At 38.4% G+C, this 21342-nt stretch overlaps 1 protein-coding gene across 4 annotated transcripts in view; it reads right to left on the reverse strand.

Moving 5' to 3' along the window:
* Positions 1-1040: 1040 nt before the first annotated feature.
* CLPX (caseinolytic mitochondrial matrix peptidase chaperone subunit X) overlaps positions 1041-21342 on the reverse strand; it is a 44610-nt gene continuing 24308 nt past the window's right edge. For 2 of the 4 annotated variants that reach the window (XM_002753242.6, XM_078333389.1), the window contains exons 6-14: positions 20020-20061; positions 16019-16195; positions 15181-15345; positions 13654-13742; positions 12453-12617; positions 8731-9030; positions 7485-7577; positions 6396-6502; positions 1041-3712 (exon numbers count right to left, since the gene is read on the reverse strand). In XM_002753242.6, the coding sequence (XP_002753288.1) occupies positions 3622-3712; positions 6396-6502; positions 7485-7577; positions 8731-9030; positions 12453-12617; positions 13654-13742; positions 15181-15345; positions 16019-16195; positions 20020-20061 (1229 nt within the window). In that variant the 3' untranslated portion in view covers positions 1041-3621. The remainder of the gene's footprint in view (positions 3713-6395; positions 6503-7484; positions 7578-8730; positions 9031-12452; positions 12618-13653; positions 13743-15180; positions 15346-16018; positions 16196-20019; positions 20062-21342) is intronic. The other 2 variants (XM_009005067.5, XM_078333390.1) reach the window with 1 other exon arrangement.

The raw sequence follows: 21342 nt of genomic DNA on the forward strand, positions 1-21342 counted from the left end.
GCCTTGATAAATGAGGGGGGATGTTGAGACCCAGAGTATATGTGGAGTGAATGAGTTTTGTACCTAGAGAGAAAGGATGAGTGATGGAGTAGATATATTTATAGATGGTGGAATGATGAATTCCATCAATGGTTTTGCAATGAAATATGAAGCAAAAAAAGAAAAAGAAAAAAGAAATATGAAGCAATGTCTTTAGCTAGGTGGAGAGAGGAGAATCTTAAATGCTCATTTCAGAGTATTAACAAGACATTACAGTTGTTGCCTATTTCTTACCTCCTGTGGCTTCCTAGTTGTTTTCCACTTCTGAGATTTTGATTTAGTTCTCATTCCTGGCAAATTTCTACTTGTTCTTACAGACTTATCTGGGCCATCACTGTCACCACACCTGGTACCTATCTCATTTCCACTATTAAAATATACTCTAGTTTGTATTTGTTTTCCCTACAAGACTAGTAAGATTCCTTTTTTTTTTTTTTTTGAGACGGAGTCTCACACTGTTGCCCAGGCTGTAGTGCAGTGGTACAATCTCAGCTCACTGCAAGCTCTGCCTCCTGGGTTCAAGCAATTCTCCTGCCTCAGCCTCCAGAGTAGCTGGGACTACAGGCATGCGCCACCATGCCCTAATTTTTTTTTTTTTTTTTTGTATTTTTAGTAGAGACGGGTTTTCACCATGTTGGCCAGGATGCTCTCAATCTCCTAATCTCATGATCCACCCGCCTCAGCTTCCCAAAGTGTTAGGATTACAGGTGTGAGCCATCATGCACAGCTGTAAGATTCCTGAAAAGCTTTGATCTGTGTCCCTAGTGTCAAGTTCCATGTGGGACATTTAAGTAGGATTTTTGACAAATGTTTTAACAAACTTTGTGGAATCTACAGCTAGAATTTATCTGATATGGAAGTGCCAAGGATTAACTAATCCTTAGAATGAAACAGCTCGTATGACATCTGTGCCCTTTTAAAAATGGCACTGTTTGGCTGTGCTTGTTGTCAATGCAGAATGCTCCTGCGCCACTGCAGTATCGACACACCACCACGCTGGCTTTCATTTATTTAGTCTCGTTGTTTTATTCAAATGTCAAAATGTAAGTTCCAAGATACAAATTCTGTTTGATTTAAAAACATTGATTATGCTTTGTTAACAACTTCCAAAGCCAAATGTAAGTTGTTGTGATGAAAATGCCTCCCAGTCCGTTTCTGGAGGATTACTCTTAATATGTTTAGCAGCTACTCTGATTTCCACTCTACAAAAAGGAAAATGATGCTATAAGGGAAAGGTCATGAACATACTTATAATATGTAAGACTTCCTGGGGAGAACTCAAACCATTACTAGGGAGACCAAGGAGGAGAGGTGTTTCTGTTCCATACTATAGCAACCAGCCTTAACACACTATAACACAAAGTGCATTTCAGATCCTATCCCAGCCATAAATACCTTATATCCCTTTTATTCTATCATAGAAAGCCCAACTCTTCATCAACAAGATTTAGAATTTCCTAATAGCTTAAGTTTTTCCCTAAGAAAAACTGTGTAAAAGGAAAGTACAAGAAGCTGTAAACAAAAAAAGTATATTTACATGTACTCTGATTTAAACAATTTCAAATGAGATTAAACTGAATGAATATATAACTTGTATCACCATTATAGAAGGAAAGAAAAAAAGCTTAAAAGGTACCCACATATTTTAGTATTTATGGAAATGATACAATTTTCATTAAGACCCCAAATATCCCACCACTTTTTAGCTTTGTTGTATAATGAAGGTTATTAACTTATATGTTAGTGTGAACATATTTACTTTGGCTGATAGCAAAACAGACATTAACATTCTAAGAAGCCAAAGAATTAGACCAATGTTCAACACCAAAAAGCAAAACAAACAAACAAAAAACTAGTTCAGTACTTCAGGTTAAGTACACAATATCAGGAAATTTTATTTAGGTCAGCACATGGCTGTTACCATGATTGATACTGCATGCTATTTATAGAATTAGATATGTATCTTCCTGGCTGGATGTGGTGACTCATGCCTATAATCCTAGCACTTCTGGAGGCCAAGGTGGCTGTATTGCCTGAGCTCAGGAGTTAAAAGACCAGCCTGGGCAACATGGCGAAACTCCGTCTCTGCTACAAATTAAAAAAAGTAGCCAGCTGTAATGGTACGCACCTGTAGTCCCTGCTATTTAGGAGGCTGAGGCATGAGAACTGCTTGAATCTGGGAGGCAGAGGTTGCAGTGAGTTGAGATTGTGCCACTGCACTACAGCCTGGCACAATCAGAGCAAGACTCTGTTTCGAAGAAATAAAATAAAATAGGTATGTATCTTTCTGAAGATTTAAGGCAGACTTCAATTCCATGTACTCACCCAGAGCACTAAAATGTAATAAAGATGGTAAATAAGGCCAGGTGCGGTGGCTTACGCCTGAAATCCCAGCACTTTAGGAGGCCGAGGCTGGCAGATCTCAAGGTCAGGAGTTCGAGACCTGCCTGGCCAACAAGGTGAAACTCTGCCTCTACTAAAAATACAAAAATTAGCTGAGCAGGGTAGTGCATGCCTGCAATCCCGAAGGCTGAGGCAGAAGCATCATTTGAACTCAGGAGATGGAGGTTGCAGTGAGCAGAGATCAAGCCACTGTACTCCAACCTGGGACATAGCGAGACTCTGTCTTTAAAAAAGATGGTAAATAGGCCAGGCGCGATAGCTCAAGCCTGTAATCCCAGCACTTTGGGAGTTCGAGGCGGGTGGATCACAAGGTCAAGAGATCGAGACCATCCTGGTCAACATGGTGAAACCCCGTCTCTACTAAAAATACAAAAAATTAGCTGGGCATGGTGGCGCGTGCCTCTAACCCCAGCTACTCAGAAGGCTGAGGCAGGAGAATTGCCTGAACCCAGGAGGCGGAGGTTGCGGTAAGCCGAGATCGCGCCATTGCACTCCAGCCTGGGTAACAAGAGCAAAACTCTGTCTCAAAACAAAAAAAAAAAAAGATGGTAAATAAATCAGACAAGTTGGTAAGAAAATGGCCTTTTTTACAGAACCATTTGGGAAGTTAGTGTCATGCATTAGCAGATAAGAAGACAAGGAATACAGCTAAACCAATGATCAATTATCAAAATATAGTTCTTCAGGGTATTTTTCAATGAAATTTTTAACTACTTGAAAACTACCTGGTCCAATTTTTAAGATGAATAAAATTCCAATATTTTCAGAAGCACGTGAGTAAAAAAGGTAACACTAAAGAATGGTATCTCAATATTCCATTTTAAAGAATTTATTTTCCCATTTGTAGAGTAACATTATTGTAAAATCCAGTTTTGTAATACCTTCACTGCCTAAAAGAGTTCCTAAGAATTTTGTTAAAGTATATTTTTTAAAAAACTGAACCAAAATAATGTACATTTTATGTCTAAATACCGTGTAATTAAAGTCCATATAACATCCTCTGTTAAATCACTGTGATGTTACAATAATATACATGATCTGATTCTTATCCTAAAGGCTTCTCTGACCATGTATGATATCCAAGATAGATCCAATGCCTTTAATATCAGACTGCAGAGACAGTTATGATCCTAAACAAAAGAAGGAAAAGCTGTATATACAGGACAGCAGTGTTACAGTTTAGCTGTTTGCAGCATCTGCTTGGCGGGGCCATCCTTCTTCTTCAACTCCAGAGTCATACTCCTCTTCAGAGGATTCTTTCGTTGGAGCCCTACAATGAAAAGCCATGTTTTTTAAAAATTATAAACGAAGGTAAACATGATCCTTAAAGTCAAAACAGTAAAGTTGCCCCCCTAGCTAAGAAAGCCACAATAATAGAAAATGTTAGGAGCACTTTTTTTTTTTTTGAGACAGAGTCTCACTCTGGATAGAGTGTAGTGGCACAATCTCAGCTCACTGCAACCACTACCTCCCGGGTTAAAGTGACTCTCCTGCCTCAAGCCTCCGACGTAGCTGGGACTATAGGTGTGCGCCACCACACCCAGCTAATTTTTTATATTTTTAGTAGAGACGGAGTTTCACCATGTTGGCTAAGATGGTCTCAATCTCTTGACCGTGATCCGCCTGCCTCAGGCTCTCAAAGTGCTAGGATTACAGCTGTGAGCCACTGTGCCTGGCTGGAGCAATTTTAATATTAATATTGCTTAGGCCAGACGCCATGATTCACACCTGTGACCTCAGCACTTTGGGAGGCCAAGGAGGGCGGATCACCTGAGGTCAGATTTTCAAGACCTGCCTGGCTAACCTATAGTAAAGCCCCATCTCTACTAAAAATACAAAAATTAGTCAGGTGTGGTGACGCACGCCTGTAATCCCAGCTCCTCAGGAAGCTAAGGCAGGAGAATCACTTGAACCAGGGAGGTGGAGGTTGCAGTGAGCTGAGATCATACCACTGTACTCCAGCCTGGGTGACAGAGACAGACTCTGTCTCAAAAGAAAAAAAAATTACTTAGTAATATGGGAAACAGACTATACAACCAAAAGTTGCAAATAAATTTCCCAACATTTTCCCTGACAACTTACTTAAAAAAAAAAAAAAAAGGACAACATGGCTTCAATTGTGAAGGCAAAGAAGGTAACTACTTCTGACCAAATCCATCTTGTCTCAAATTAGTAAATATTATAATTCAGATTACCACAATTCCTTTAAAAGCCACATATCAATGTCATTCAACAATAAAAATAAAAGGTTATGTCTCTCTGGTCTAAGTTGTTCGAACCCAAGCAACTGCCTCCAAAGTTATCTTGAAAGAGAAGTAAACAAAATATAACATACCAGATTTAAACAGAAAACTAACTTTTGTGTAGGTGACATTAATGTCAAGCATTGTATAATAAAGTATTTACATAATAAATCAGGGGTTAGGAAACTGTCGCTTGCTAGCTAAATCCAGCCCAGTGCCTTTTAATTTTTAATTTTTTTTTTTTGAGACCGAGTTTTACTCTGTCGCCCAGGCTGGAGTGCAGTGGCACGATCTTGGCTCATTGCAACCTCCTCCTCCCAGGTTCAAGTGATTCTCCTGCCTCAGCCTCCCAAGTAGCTGGGGCAATGGGCGCCCGCCAGCATACCTGGCTAATTTTTGTACTTTTAGTACAGATGGGGTTTCACCATGTTGGCCAGGCTGGTCTCAAATTCCTGACCTCAGGTAATCCACCCTCCTCAGCTTCCCAAAGTGCTGGGATTACAGGCATAAACCACCACGCCCAGCCCACTGCCTTTTTAAAAACTGTTATTTTTTTTTGAGCCAAGGTGTCACTCTGTCACCCAGGCTGCAGTGCAGTGGTGCAATCACAGCTCACTGTAGCTACAACCTCCGAGGCTCAAGCGATCCTCCCATCACAAGCACCCACGTAGCTGGAATACGTAATCAAGAAAAAAATTTTTATTTTTATTTTTGTAGAGACAGATCTCCCTATGTTGCCCAAGCTGGTCTGGAATTCCCGGGCTGAAGGGATCCCCAGCCTCAGCTTCCCAAAGTATTAGGACTACAGGCGTGACCCACTATGTCCAGCCCCACTGCCTGTTACTGTAAATAAAGTCTTACTGGAACACAGACATAATCATTCATTTATGTATTGTCTTACAGCTGCTTTCTTGCAATGAGAGCAGTGTTGAGTAGTTGCAATACAGACCTCATGGCCCTAAAGTATTTAGCCCTTTATGAGGCAATTTGCTGACCCCTTCGAATAAGATAAATACATAGGTGAAAAAGGTGTTGAATTTCTCAACTGATGACGCTACTACTGAGAAAAAATTGACAGTTTTGGTCTTGTGAAAGACAAGTCATTAATAAATTTAGAGAATTAGCAGCAAAGTTCATTTTAATCTCATTTGGATTACTTTTTTTTCCTTTTTTCTTCCTGGAACAGATGTTATAGATGGATTATTTTTATGTCTCTTTTAAAACATTTTCCTTTTAGGGGAAAAAGGTGGAGAGCAATTTTGAAGATCTTTTTTTTGAGACTAAGTGTCACTCTGTCACCAGGCTGGAGTGCAGTGGTGCTATCTCAGCTCACTGCAATCTCCACCTTCTGGGTTCAAGCGAGTCTCTGCCTCGGCCTCCTGAGTAGCTGGGAATACAGGTGTATGCCACCACACCCAGCTAATTTTTGTATTTTTAGTAGAGACGGGATCCGCCCGCCTTGGCCTCCTAAAGTGCTGGGATTACAGGCATGAGCCACCAAGCCCGGCCTGAAGATCAGCTTTCAAAGACTCACAAAATAATATTATTTGATAAACCCAAATTAGATTTTTCTAAAGAAAACTTGAGATTATTGCTTCCCTTACAAATATAAGAATTTTTATGTAATTTTAAAATGACAAACCAACAAACATAGCAATGAGGAGCTGATCTTAAATTTTATATTTGTTCTGGCTTGAAAATACACTTTACCGGATGTATCCTGGTTCCTTTTTTCCTTCTACTACTTCTTTGTCAACCTCCACACATACGATATCAGAATTAGGGACTTCAAACATTGGTTCTAGTAACAGCTTTTCCTAAAGAGATAAAAAATAATGAATCACACTGAAACAGATTACATACAAATGCTTTTATTCTATAAATACAAATTGGAATCCATTCACTCAAGGAAAAACAAACAACAACAAATATATATATCTTTATATATATTTGGGATTGCAGGCACGCGCCACCACGTCTGGCGGGTTTCTTGCATTTTCAATAGAGATGGGGTTTTGCCACGTTGCCCAGGCTGGTCTCGAACTCCTGAGCTCAGGCGATCCACCCGCCTCAGCCTCCAAAAGTGCTAGGATTATGGGTGTGAGCCACTGCGCCCAGCCTGTTTATTTATTGATTTAATTTTTTTTGAGAGATGAGGGTCTCTCTATGTTGCCCAGGCTGGTCTCAAGCAATCCTCCTGTCTCAGCCTCCCAAAGGGTTGGAATTATAGGTGTGAGTTACCAGGCCCAATCCTGATTTTCTATTTCATTAATCATATTATGTATATGTCCTTTGTTACAAACATCTGAAAGTTCATTTTTGAAAAAAAGCAAAATATAATCTAGTGTGATTTAAAAAAAAAAAAAAAATCAGCCGGGTATACTGGCTCACACCTGTAATCCCAGCACTTTGGGAGGCTGAGGCTTGCAGATACCTGAGGTCAGGAGTTTGAGACCAGCCTGGCCATCATGGTGAAACCCTGTCTCTACTAAAAATACAAAAATTAGTTGAGTGTGGTGATTCTTGCCTATAGTCTCAGCTCCTTGGGAGGCTGAGGTGGGAGGATCACTTGAGCCTGAGCCTAAGCCTGAGCCTGGGAGGTAGAAATTGCAGTGAGCCAAGATCCTACCACTGCACTCCTTTGAGACTCTGTCATTAAAAAAAAAAAACCCCAAAACTAACAAACAACTTTATGCCAATTTTCTAGACATATTTTCCAAAAGAAACAAAGAGAAGCTTAATATTCTCAAAACTCAGACCAAGAAATAATCTAGTTTTTATAGAATAATGCCAACTCACCATTATGGACCGAAGGCCTCGTGCACCTGTTTTTCGCTCTAGTGCCAATCTGGCTATAGCTTTTAAAGCGTCCTCAGTAACATTCAATTCACACTACAAATACATTAAAAATAAATTATAACTTTTAGTTGTTAATTTCTACCTCCAGAAAATGTATCATTAAGTAAGGGCACAATCTGTCATGGTGTTTTAGAACCCTGCCTTCAAGAAGCACTTGTTTTTATCAATTAACCTGAGACAATATCAGTATTATGAGTCTCATGTTTGTTCTTAAGCATGAAGTTTTCTAGATTGACACGGACTCCTAGGATTTTTTTCAACATTTACTAAACCTCTGTGTGTTTCATACTAGGGATTTAATGATGAAGACATCATCTTTGCCAAGCAACTTGCAGTCTACTGTGGGGTGACAGATGACAGAGTAGCAAAGTAGCATTTATAGTCCAGTGTATGCACATGGAGCCCAGGGAGCAGTAAAGGGGGAGGCATCTAAATAAGACTAGGGAACCACTGGAGGATTTTGAGCAAGGGAGTAAAAACAGTAGCCTTGTCTTTACTCATTCAATAACTGTTGAAGAACTTAGTAATATTTGTTGGGACACTGTGCTCAATGATCCATTCTGGAAGTAAAGAGGAAGATCATGATATTTTGGTGGTGGTAGTCACAGACAGACATGAGACAGGCAGACCAATTACGAACTAAATGCGTGGGTCAAGGTGAATAGTAACAAAGGGGTTGACTTGAGGCAGGGGCAATGGAGAGAAGGAGACTGATATTTAGAGACACGAAGTTCATAAAACCCAAACCATTTATCTGATTGGGTATGTGAGCTAGAGTGACCGCTAGGTATTCGGCTACAGAAACATTTATGTGGGACGAATAAATCTCTATTTGGGCAAAAGAATACAAAAATACACTATGTCACAACAAAAGTATTTAGAATGTCAAGGCTGAAAGGACAAGACAATCCTGTATGTTTGGCTTGGAGGTACTGGAGTAGGCTAGTGGCATTATTTTTCTTGGGATTTAAGCTACAATGATGGTTTTAATTCATAGAAATAAAGCCAACTCCTAAATTCTAACATAACACAATATGCCTTCCTTGATACCTAGATCTGTATTTAGTAAGGAATAAGCTGGTGTTCTAAATGAGCAGAATTTGTTTTTGTTGTTAGGTTAATTTATGTAGAATTTCAATAGCAAGAAAATTAAAAATTAACAAAGTACAAAAAATAAACATCTAACCTTATCCATGCTGAATAAGGCCTGGTACTGAGGAATAACAGCATTTCGTGGCTCAGTTAGTATTTGTACAAGTGTTTTCTCATCTAGGCTATGCAATGGAACCACCACAGGCAACCGTCCCACAAACTCAGGAATCATGCCAAACTCAATCAGATCTCTGGCTTCCACATGACGTAATAACCGATCTTTTTCTTCAATGTCTTGGTGAGTATTTGATTCCCCACTTCGATTAGCAAGGTCTGCAGCAGCTGCAGCCCTTCTGCCTTTCCCCAGATTAGATGGTGTTCCAAATCCAAGATACTGCCAAAGAAATGAGGCATATTATAAATGGTAGAATCAAATGATACTTAATTAAATACTTTTCATACATATTTCATGTGATCTTTGCAACAACTCTGTGAAGAAGGTTTCATTATCATTCACATCTTACAAAGGAAAACAACAGGCTTATAGAGGTTAAATATCTTGACCAAAGTCTTATTGCTGTAAGTGGCAAAGCCAGAACTTGAACTCAGGTCTGTCTGCCTTCAGAATTGAGATACCTAACCACTACATAATAACCAACTCTCAAAGAATGAATTCTAATAAAAGCAGATAAGTAAGAACTAGAAGTCCCTTAGAACTCAGATAAGGCTGCAGGGTTTATTCAAGACTTAGATGAGTTCAAAGGTATAAAAACTATAAAAATGGAGCTACAGGCCAGGTGTGGTGGCTCATACCTGTAATCCCAGCACTCTGGGAAAGCCAGGCGGGCAGATCACCTGAGGTCAGGAGTTTGAGACCAGCCTGACCAACATGGAGAAACCCTGTCTCTACTAAAAAATACAAATTAGACAAGCATGGTGGCGCATGCCTGTAATCCCAGCTACTCGAGAGGCTGAGGCAGGAGAACTGCTTGAACCCAAGGATGGAGGTTGGAGTGAGCCAAGATTGCACCATTGCACTCTAGACTGGGCAACAAGAGTAAAACACTGTCTCAAAAAAGAAGAAAGAAAAAAAAAAGAGCTACAAGCAACCTAATGAGAAAATTATCTGTAAGAGTCTTAAGTCACTGCTAAAACATGACTCCTCTAAAAGCATGATTTTGGTTCGCATACATCAGCCTATGAGTTAGAATAATATACATTTTATTTAAAAACATGTAAGGATGACATAAAACAAGAATGCTAACTTTTGCAAAGTGATAGTCCTCAAAAAAATAAAAAACAAAGGCTAATTTGCTGAACAAGGTTGGGTATATAAAGGCATATGGATCTTGCTTCAGTCAACATAAAAGAACTGTACTCCAGGAAATTCTCAGAAAGTTTAATTTTGCCATGTCATACTTTTGTCAAAAGAACAAGAGAAGTACCGGATATGTGCAAACATAGCCTAAGCTAAAAATCTGTTTGCAGGCTGGGCATGGTGGCTCACACCTATAATCTCAGCACTTTGGGAAGCTGAGGCAGGTGGATCACTTGAGGTCAGAAGTTCAAGAGCAGCTTGGCCAACATGGTGAAACCCCCTCTCTATTAAAAATACAAAAATTAGCCAAGTGTGGTGTGCACCTATAATCCCAGGGAAGCTGAGGCACAAGGATAACTTGAACCTCAGAGGTGGAGGTTGCATTGAGCTGAGATCATGCCACTGCATTCCAGCCTGGGCAACAGAGTGAGACTGTCTCAAAAAATAAAAATAAAAATAAAAAATATGTCTGCAATGGACTGAATATTGAAGTGTCCCCAAATTTGTATGTTGAAATCCTAACGCTGTATTATTAGGAGGTAGGGCCAGGTAATAAAAACTAGAGCATATGGAAGGCATATGGAGCCTCCTTCAGTCAAGGTAGTAAGAACTAGAGCCCATGATTGCTCCCCTAATTTTCATTAATAAAGTTCACAGCTAAATGGAGTGACCTAATTCTCAACAAAACAGAACTACAATTAAACCTTCCTTCTATAGACTTCTGATTCTTTTTCTGACATTATTTTTAAATCTTCTGTCCTATATGTTTCTAGCTTCAAATCCTTTTTGGAAGTATAAAGAAGTATTAATTAAAAATAAATATTAGAACATGGTCTTTGCTTTTACAGAATTTCAAATACAATGTTATCTTTCTTTCACACACACATCCCCCAAAGAAATAATTTCTTCTTTCTAATTTGTTAGGCTAATTTATGCAGAATTTCAATGACACAAAAAACAAATTTTCATATTAAGTTATGTTTTGGCTGTTGTTGAAATTCTGCATAAATTAGCAGAAAAATAAAAATCTAATGATATCCATGCTGAATAAGGCTTGGTACTGAGGAATAACAATAATTACGTGGCACAGTTAGTATTTCTAAGTGTTTCCTCACCTAGGCTAGGCAAAGGAATTACTATGGGCAACCACACCATTAGCAGCATTATAATTATGATTATTATTTTTTACTATTACTAAACTACTACTTAAACTGGTACATTTAAGGCCAAGAAGACAGCCGATCTAACATACAGATTTCAAATAGAATGTTATAAAACACAAAGTGATCACTTGGGGCTATCATGCAAACTACAAAAACCATGGAAAATACAGGTGTTTTCTGGGCTTTCTGCCACTATTCTCAAGTTACATTTTGTTGTAATCATTAAAAAAATTAGTATTGGGCATGTATTATGAGGATATGAAGAAACAAGTCACAGACCCAATTAAAAGTAGAGGCCGTTAAGAAGAAACACCTATAAAACTAGGTGGGATCACAACCCTTCCCGCATCTGCCAAAATGTTCCCCTCCATTTGTGAAAGTCAGCAGTGATCTATGGTAGACTCTATGAGCAAGGGCAATGGAGATAAACTTTATTGGGCTCCAGTGAATTGGGCAGGGGGAATAAATAGAAATTTTACTGATGCAGCAACCCCAATAACGAACTCCCTAGATAAAGTATTAAGTTGAACTCATCAAGTTACACTTTTAAAATGCCTACACAGGCCAGGCGCAGTGGCTCATGCCTGTAATCCCAGAATTTTGGGAGGCCGAAGTGGGTAGATCATGAGGTCAGGAGATCAAGACCATCCTGGCCAACATGGTGAAACCCCGTCTCTACTAAAAATACAAAAATTAGCTGCTGTGGTGGCACATGCCTGTAATCCCAGCTTCTTGCGAGGCTGAGGCACGAGTATCACTTGTGAACCCAGGGGACAGAGGCTGCAGTGAGCCGAGATCACACCACTGCACTCCAGCCTGATGGCAGAGCGAGACTCCATCTCAAACAAACAAACAAAATGCTCATATATAGATGATATTTAGGATCCTAACTTAACATTGTTGATAGGTTCTTGGAAACTCCAACTTTAAGCAAAACACCGTACAACATGTCTTCCAATAATGTCATTTTATTCAATATCATTTCCTTATAAAATTGATAAGGAAAAATTAGTTTTTCACGTAACATTGCAATTTCCAAGAACCTATGGGAGGACGTTAAGTGAGGACTTACCGTACATTTTTCTTTGGTTTGGCCATATTGGCCAGGCTGGTCTCAAACTCCTGAGCTCAGGCAATCCACCCGCCTTAGCCTCCCAAAGAGCTGAGATTACAGGCATGAGCCACTGTGCCCAGTCCTGTATATTTCTGATATTTTCTAAGAAAACCCAACTCTTAAAAAATGATGACTGGTAGCCCGCAGATATGAGAACAGAAACTAAGTGTACATTCTTTAAATGCTCTCTATCCTTCTAGTAACCCCTCAGAAAAACTTACCTTTTCATTTTTCCTCCTGCTGATGATTCTGTCTAAACCATTGAAAGCACCAGATGCAACAAACAGGATGTTTGTTGTATCAACTTGTACTGTTTCTCCTCGAAGCTTTCGGGAATTCTTTTCTGGAACATTGACTATTGTGCCCTCTAGTAGTTTTAATAAGCCCTAAAGAACAAATGATTTATAGCATCACCATATTTATAAGTGCATTCATCATTCATTATATTTTAGACAATAGTATTCAATGGGGAAAACAATGTGATTATGGTCAATGAACATAACTAATCAAACTCTTGTATTTCTATAATAAGAGAAGCTAATGTATTTATCACATTAATAATGAATTTATTTGAAATGGTTACAGAACTGATGCACTGTAATTCAGGAAAGCAGTCAACCTCAGAGGTTGTTTTTGATAGTAAAGACATAATTCTGACATAAAGACAGAATTAGGACTGTATAAAATGGGGTTCAAACATGGTAGAAATATGTAAATGTCCCCAAATTTGTATGCTGAAATCCTAGCCCTGTATTATTAGGAGGCGGGGTCAGGTAATAAGAAATTGATGACGTGTCTTTCACATAAATTAAAATTCTATTCCACTTTCAGTATTAAACTTTGAGACTACCTATATTTGAAGATGGTTTTATAAAAAAAATTCCAGCACATTACTGTGATTATACCTATGTCTCTGTCAAAAAGTGATACAATTTTCCTCACCCTCTAATAGTTTATGTCATAATTAGCTACCATTAAAAGGTCAAGTTGGCCAATAGATCATTATGACTTCAATTATGGCTCTGCAAGGAATTAAACACTATTTTATACCTATCTTTTAACTAATTGGAAGGAATAAGAAGCATGTACATAGTTCATTCATGTCTAGTTAGAATCATAACATTCTTCAAGAGTCTTCTAAAAATGCTGAACTGAGCCTTTGAGGAATAAAAAAAGCAAAGATTAAATTTCATTTTTTCTGTTCTTCAAAATATTTTAAATTTCCTAACAAGGTAATTAGTTATTTCAAATCGTCAACAACTTTCTTTGAGGATCTCAACTACTTCAAAATGGTATGTGGAGTTTGGGGGTGGAAGAAATAAAACAGAATCTAATTGAATGTGAAACCAAACGTACAATATTTGGGAAGCTGATGTATTCCCTTCCTTTTAGTGGGCTTGAACAAAATATTCAACTGCTTACTTGCTGAACGCCTTCTCCACCTACATCGCGTAATTGATGAATGCCTGGCACACTGCCAATCTTATCTACTTCATCCAGAAAGACAATTCCTATAATTTAAGGAGGATTCTATTTATAATATGAAAAAATATATATACACAAGATAGCCTCAGCTTTAAAAAGACTAGGCAGCTAGACAGCAAGGTTATTTGATCTTTCATACTTAACACATGCAACAGCTTATTATAAAAATCTACTTTTATTTCTCCCATCCATCATTCTGTACAACTGCTTTGTAATTTGCTTTATAGAATAATATTTAGGTATAACAACAAAATCTCCTTGACAATGTTTATTTGCCCCACTAATGTATATGAATTCTTTTTTTTTTTGAGACGGAGTTTCGCTCTTGTTACCCAGGCTGGAGTGCAATGGCGTGATCTCGGCTCACTGCAACCTCTGCCTCTTGGGTTCAAGCAATTCTCCTGCCTCAGCCTCCCGAGTCGCTGGGACTACAGGTGCGCGCCACCATGCCCAGCTAATTTTTGTATTTTCAGTAGAGACAGGGTTTCACCTTGTTGACCAGGATGGTCTCGATCTCTTGACCTCGCGATCCACCGGCCTCGGCCTCCCAAAGTGCTGGGATTATAGGCGTGAGCCACCGCACCTGGCTGAATTCTTTATAGTATCTTAGCAGGAGGTATCTGCAGTGCTAGTATTAGCAAAACTTTAGGTTACTCTTTCTCACCTATATTCTTGTCTTAAAGGAATCTGAACAGACTCTTCAGGTAAACAACAACAGATGATAGATGAAGAAGCAATGCAGCATCCATGACATTCTGTAGGTCAACAAGCTAAACTGTTTCTAGAGTCATCTGGTACTCTCCACCCTTGCTCCTGCCCTGCCCTGTCTTAATCTAAGCATTAGGAGTCTTGAGGGGAGTTAAAACAAGAAAAGCAATGTTAAGTATTAAAGATCTAATAGGATAGTAATTTGGCACGTTTCGGTTTTTTCTTTTTTTGAGACGAAGTCTTGCTTTGTCACCAGGTTGGAGTGCAGTGGCACGATGTTGGCTCACTGCAACCTCCGTCTCCCGGGTTCAGGCGATTTTCCTGCCTCGGCCTCCTGAGTAGCTGGGACCACAGGCACACGCCACCACGCCTAACTAATTTTTTGTATTTTAGTAGAAACAGGGTTACACCATGGCCAGGATGGTCTTGATCTCCTGACCTCGTGATCCACCGGCCTCCCAAAATGCTTTACAGGCATAAACCACCATGCCCAGACAATTTGGCCTGTTTTTACCCTACCAGCCAGCTTAGTGACAATAAGGCAAAGCAAACTATGTGGCCCTTGATCAGTATGCTAGAAATCATGTAACATAGGCACTTTTTTTTTTGTTTTTGTTTTTTGTTTTTTAACTTAGGCACTTTTATGTAATTACAGAATTTTAGTCCTCGACTCAAAATAAGAATTATATTGTCTCTTAATGTTGGACTGATTCCCCAGTATACTAAATCTGGAGAAAGACCATGTTGAAAACATACCTTGTTGTGCTTTTTCCACGTTATAATTGGCATCTTGGAGTAGTTTGGCAATCACAGATTCAATATCTTCGCCCACGTATCCAGCCTGAGTCAAAGTTGTACAGTCACAGATAGCAAAAGGGACATCAAGGCATTTAGCTAGGGTTTGTGCCAGCAGGGTTTTACCTACAAACAGAAACAGTAACTAAAAGTTTACTAAAAATATATTGGCACACAATTTTTCAAATAAAAATGTAAAATAAATTTTAGTAGTATATAATAAAAAGTTGTCAACTGCTACATCCTTTTTCTGATATTATTTTTTAGACACAGTATCTTGCTCTGCCACCCAGACTGGAGTGCAGTCTGTGATCATGGCTCACTGCAGCCTCAATCTCCTGGGCTTAAGTGATCCTCCTGCCTTAGCCTCCCCAAGTCCTGGGACTACAGGCACGTGCTATGACACTCAGCTAATACTTTATTTTTTGTAGAGATGGAGTCTTGCTATGTTGCCTAGGCTGATCTCAAATTCCTGGCATCAAGTGATCCTCCCACCTTCGTCTCCCAATATGCTGGGATTACAGGTGTGAGTCACCACATCTGGCCTATTATTATTTAGATATAATTGTTTTTTACTTTATTATTCCTGTTAAGATGTTAGGGACTGGCCTGGTGGGCAACACCAATGCCTCAAATTCAGTTTGTATTCTATGCAGGAATATTGATAACCTATCCAGACAACAGGACTTAAGATTTTCTTCTCAAAGCCATAATACCTCAATCATAAAATACAGATTATACCATCATTTATATTCTGATTTTTAAAACGAGTAGTAAATTTTCTCAGCAAGTTATTTACCTGACCCAGTTGGTCCAAGCAGCAAAATATTACTTTTTTCAAGTTTTATGTCATCATGAGAAGAATCCAATACTTCACCTCCTCGTCTTTCCTGAGGTATTTGTTGATTCACCTGTTGCTGCATTGATGCTCCTAAAGCATTACCATGTGGGCTAATTCCAGCAATCTGAAGCAATTCTGAAAAAAATACCAAAGGAATTACTTGAGCTTCATTTGAATTTACTTGAAAAAAGGTCCCATAAAAACTTTTATCTAAAACTGAACATCTATGTAGAAAAATTTAAGTATTTTGACATTGTCTTACTTCCAAAGAAGAAAAATCCCAAATTATCTAGTGACAAACATATAGCACCCAATGATTATATAAAGAACCTTAAGAAAAGGAAATTGATTTTCTTTCATGTCATTATTTATATAAATATGTAAGAATACTCCTTCACCCAAGGGAAGGCAGTGCAATGGACGAGCAGAGCCAGGAGTTAGAAAGCTTTAGCTCTGTACCTTCCTTTGTCTCTAAGTAGAAGCTATATGATCTAGGGCAAGTCATATAAACTTTTTGTTTCTGCTTCATAATCAATAAAATCTACTAGAGAAACCAAAGATGGTAGATCTCACTGTCTCTGGCCCTATCTAAATCTCTAATTTTATTGGACCTGTACTGGATCTTTCTAGTCCCTTTATTAGAGACATAACACTTAACTAGATGTGACTGACAGCTAGTGAAATACCAGTTTATCAGCCAGGTTCCTAAAACGATAAATCTTTATTCTTACTTTCTCTTGGCTGAGGGAAAGATTATCCAGATTTGTAAATATTCTGATTGTTCTTGGTTCTTAGCATTTGAGTACCTGTCGTTGTAACATACTTGTTTATATTTTCTAAATTTATTTTTAAATTTTCTTTTCTTTTTTTTTTTTTTTTTTAGACGGAGTCTTGTTCTGTTGTCCAGTCTGGAGTGCAGTGGTACAATCGCGGCTCACTACAACCTCTGCCTCTTGGGTTCAAGTGATTCTCCTGCCTCAGCCTCCCGAGCAGTTGGGATTACAAGCACACGCCACCACATCCGGCTAATTTTTGTATTATTAGTAGAAATGGAGTTTTGCCATGTTGGCCAGGCTGGTCTCAAATTGCTGACCTCAGGTGATCTGCCCGCCTCAGTCTCCCAAAGTGCTGGGTCTATAGGTGTGAGCCACTGTGCCAGACCTAAATTTTATTTTCTAAGAAATGGGTTAAGAAAATCAGACTTTCCAATGGATTATTTTAATTAAATTGATAAAATAATAGTTCAGCAGACATATCTATTATCATGGTCCTATTCCATCTGGCTGTCACTTTCGAACTATCTTCATTGTTAGTGTAAAGGGTTTATTCTATTCATCAAAAATAATAAAAATTCCATAAACATCTGAATTAAACTGTGCTACCTTTGAGGGTTAATAATTAGTTAAAAATTCACAATGGTGTGCCTCATTATAATCCATACCAACCAAGAAAACTCAGTCTGCTGTATGAGGTTAAACTGTCACTAGTGAAGTATTTTTTTTAATTTCAGCAAAATCTGGTTAGGGATTGGGATAACATAGGAAGAGGTGTGGCTATATTTAGCTCTGCCCAAAGGAAAAAAATGATTTAGATGTAGCTTGGGAAAAGCAAGACCAGCAGGTGCTTGTCATTCACTCATTCTCCCTCCCTCTCCCTCTCTCTCCCTCTCTCCCTCTCTCCCTCTCTCTCTCTCTCTCTCTCTCTCTCTCTCTCTCGCGCTCTCTCTCGCGCTCTCTCTCGTGCACACACACACACACACACACACACACAAATGATTTAGGCAAATTAATGAACAAAATTGCAAGAGGCATATTAATTACAGTGGAGCCACATAATACATATGCCTTAGAATAAACTTGAGACAACTCTCCTGTTCTTTCAGTTAGTCTCTATTTGTGCATCTCTCACTGCGTAAGCACAGATCTCTAAAATGAGGACCATGAGCAAGCAGGCTAGTGGAGCAGTTAGCTGCACAGAACTCCCTTGCTGTGTGGCCATGGACAAACTACTTAAAATTTCTGTGCTTCAGTTTTCTTATTTCTAAAATGGCAATGAAAACAGTAGTTTCTGTCTCATGGCTTTAGAGGTAATTAAATGAATTAATATATGTAAAACACTTAGAACAATGCCTGGCAGATCATTTTGTAAGTGTTATAGAAGAATCTGCTATTATTATTACGATTTCCCTCGCGTTTAACTCTTCATACAACATAGCCCTGAAATGCAAACCAAGTATTTCATCTGGTGCTCAAGTTAAGAAACAACACTATATTCCAAAGAAGGAGAAAAAAAAGCCAAGTGTGTCATTCTTCCTAGAAGTTGTATGTTGGTCTCTAAAATTTAACTTGAAAAGGGATTTATAAGAATTAACTTTTATTATACATGATTTTGGTCTAAAACCCTAGACCACTATTAGGGTCTAATACCACAGGTCAGTGTTGGTTAACAACCTAACTTTAGAACTTAAAATCCCCCATAAAACACAACAAAACTGTACAAGACAATAAATTTAAGCTTTGAAATTATTTGTTTCTAAGTCAATCAATATAATTACAAATTGCTTTTACATAAGTTCTTAAGTACTGTTACTTAACATTTAAGTAACATTAAATCACGACATATATTACATGACATGTCTTTCAAAACATGCACTATAGAATTTCTTTACTAATTTAGTATAGTTTCACTAGCCATCAACACAAATTTATGAGTATGGTATTGACTGCATATATGAACATATTTTTTCATTATGAAATATAAATTACATATATATCTAAAGTTTATTATTTAGATCTCATATTCTTATATACAATCTAATTATATTGTACTTATCGTATTTCTTAATTTGACCATGCATGGTATAATCAGTATTTCCATAAACTTAAAAACAACTGGGGATAAAAAAATAACTAGGGATAATGTAATTTTATTACATGTGATAAATGTAATGCCCAAGTTGGTAACACATGTTATATTCTTATGGCTCATCCTGTATATAGAACACTTCAAATAGTGGATTTGTAATACTACTTGGTTCAAAGGCAAATTAGCTAATTTTCTTTATTTCAATTACTCAAACAAAAGGCCTTGTGCATCTTTCTATGATATCCCTGGAACCTCCACCCTCTATGCAGCAACTATGTCCACCTCCAAAGGAATAGGTGGAAGACATCAGAAGGGCCACTCTCCTTGGTGTATCAAATCCTTCCACACCCTCCATTGGACCATCTGATATTTACAGGGGCAATCCAGGGGCTGGAAACACTGAATTAAGGCTTATTTGTCATCTGTAACACTGTAAGTTTCATAAATACCAAAAAAGAAACAGTGTGGTTTCTGGCAAAGAGCAGCTAGAAGATAATTTGCCTCCCCCAAATTCCTGTGACCCAAAAGAAGCAGGCCAACTGTAATTGTAGTTTGATAGAAAAAATAAAAAATAACCCAACATATAGAAATGACACAAATTAGCTATGAAAAACTATTCCAAGGCTGGGTGCAGTGCTCATGCCTGTAATCCCAGCACTTTGGGAGGTCGAAGAGGGCAGTTCATGAGGTCAAGAAATTGAGACCATCCCGGCCAACATGGTGAAACCCCATCTCTACTAAAAATATAAAAATTAGCTGGGCATGGTGGCGTGTGCCTGTAGTCCCAGCTACTCGGGAGGCTGAGTCAGGAGAATCGCTTGAACCTGGGAGGCAAAAATTGCAGTGAGCTAAGATCACGCCACTGCACTCCAGTCTGGCCACAGTGTGAGATTCCATCTCAAAAAGAAAAAAGAAAAACTACTCCAAAGTTATATATGCCATGATGTATGATAAACACATTTAGATAATATGTATCTTTCTTGGTAAGACACAAGCAAATACATATATGTCTATTACTGTTACTGCTGAAACAGTTCACTGAAATAAATGTCAAAAGGAAGAATGATTACAGAGGAGGACCTGAAGTCACTTACTTGTAAATCTGTACTCATCCTCCCGTCTTCTTATTTCTAACTCTAAGAAAGAGGATGAAAATATTACATATTTGTTTACTTTGGGGGAACAAACAATGAATATCCTACCTCCTGTCCTCTTCCCAATATATTTAAAGGATGTGTTTACTAACATTTTTTTCAGCTTTTTATATTATGAGTCTATACACTCTATCTTTTCTGTATTAAAAGAAATATAGAAATAAATTATACATGCTTAATGATAGTTGTCCAGCTGCTAATATTCACATTTGTCAAATATAAAATTGATATGTATTATAAGGGTATAATAACCTAAATCTTCAGTAAGAGTTTAAGCCCCTCATGCTAAAAATATAACTATTTGCTCTACCAGCACTTAGAATAGCTTAAATACTTATCTGTTGACTGAAGAAAACAAAAAAAGTTTTGCTCCATAACATCAGCACTATTTGGACCTTATAAAAATAAAGATTTCAGGCCAGGAACAGGGGTTCATGCCTATAATCCTAGCACTTTGGGAGGCTGAGGCAGGTGGATCGTTTGAGCCCAGGAGTTTGAGACCAGCCTGAGCACCATGGCAAAACCCCATCTCTACCGAAAATACAAAAAAAAAAATTAGCTAGGCATGGTGGCACATGCCTGTGGTCCTAGCTACTTGGGAGGCTGAAATGGGAGGATCCCTGGAGCCTGGGAAGTTGAGGCTGCAGTGAGTTGTGATCCAGCCTGGGTGAGAGAGTGAGACCTCATCTCAAAAAAAAAGTTCCTTCAGGAGCAAATGCTATGAAGAAAATAAAAATTTTCATTAAAAAAAAAAAAAAAAAAGGGCCGGGCACAGTGGCTCACACTTGTAATCCTAGCACTTTGGGAGGCCAAGGTGGGTGGGTCATGAGGTCAAGAGATCAAGACCATCCTGACCAACATGGTAAAACCCCATCTCTACTAAAAATACAAAAAAATAGGCTGGGCATGGTGGCACCTGCCTGTAGTCTCAAGTACTCGAGAGTCTGAAGCGGGAGACTTGCTTGAACCCAGGAAGAGGTTGCAGTGAGCTGAGACTGCGCCACTGCACTCCAGCCTGGTGATAGAGCAAGGCTCTGTCTCAAAAAAAAAAAGTTCCAAGTCTTCCATTAGTTATGACTTGTACTTGCTAAAAATAACTGATACTATCACAGAACTATTTTGCAAGTTATGTGACGTAAGTTCAACAAGTGAACAAGTGTCTTCGTTGAAATAAATTACACATTTAGTAGCTACTAAAGGTAATCAAAGATAATGCAGATTTATAAATTTATGTACTTAGCAGAACTCTTCATACTGTACAGT

This window comes from Callithrix jacchus, chromosome 8 (assembly GCF_049354715.1).
Source record: "Callithrix jacchus isolate 240 chromosome 8, calJac240_pri, whole genome shotgun sequence".
NCBI lineage: Eukaryota > Metazoa > Chordata > Mammalia > Primates > Cebidae > Callithrix > Callithrix jacchus.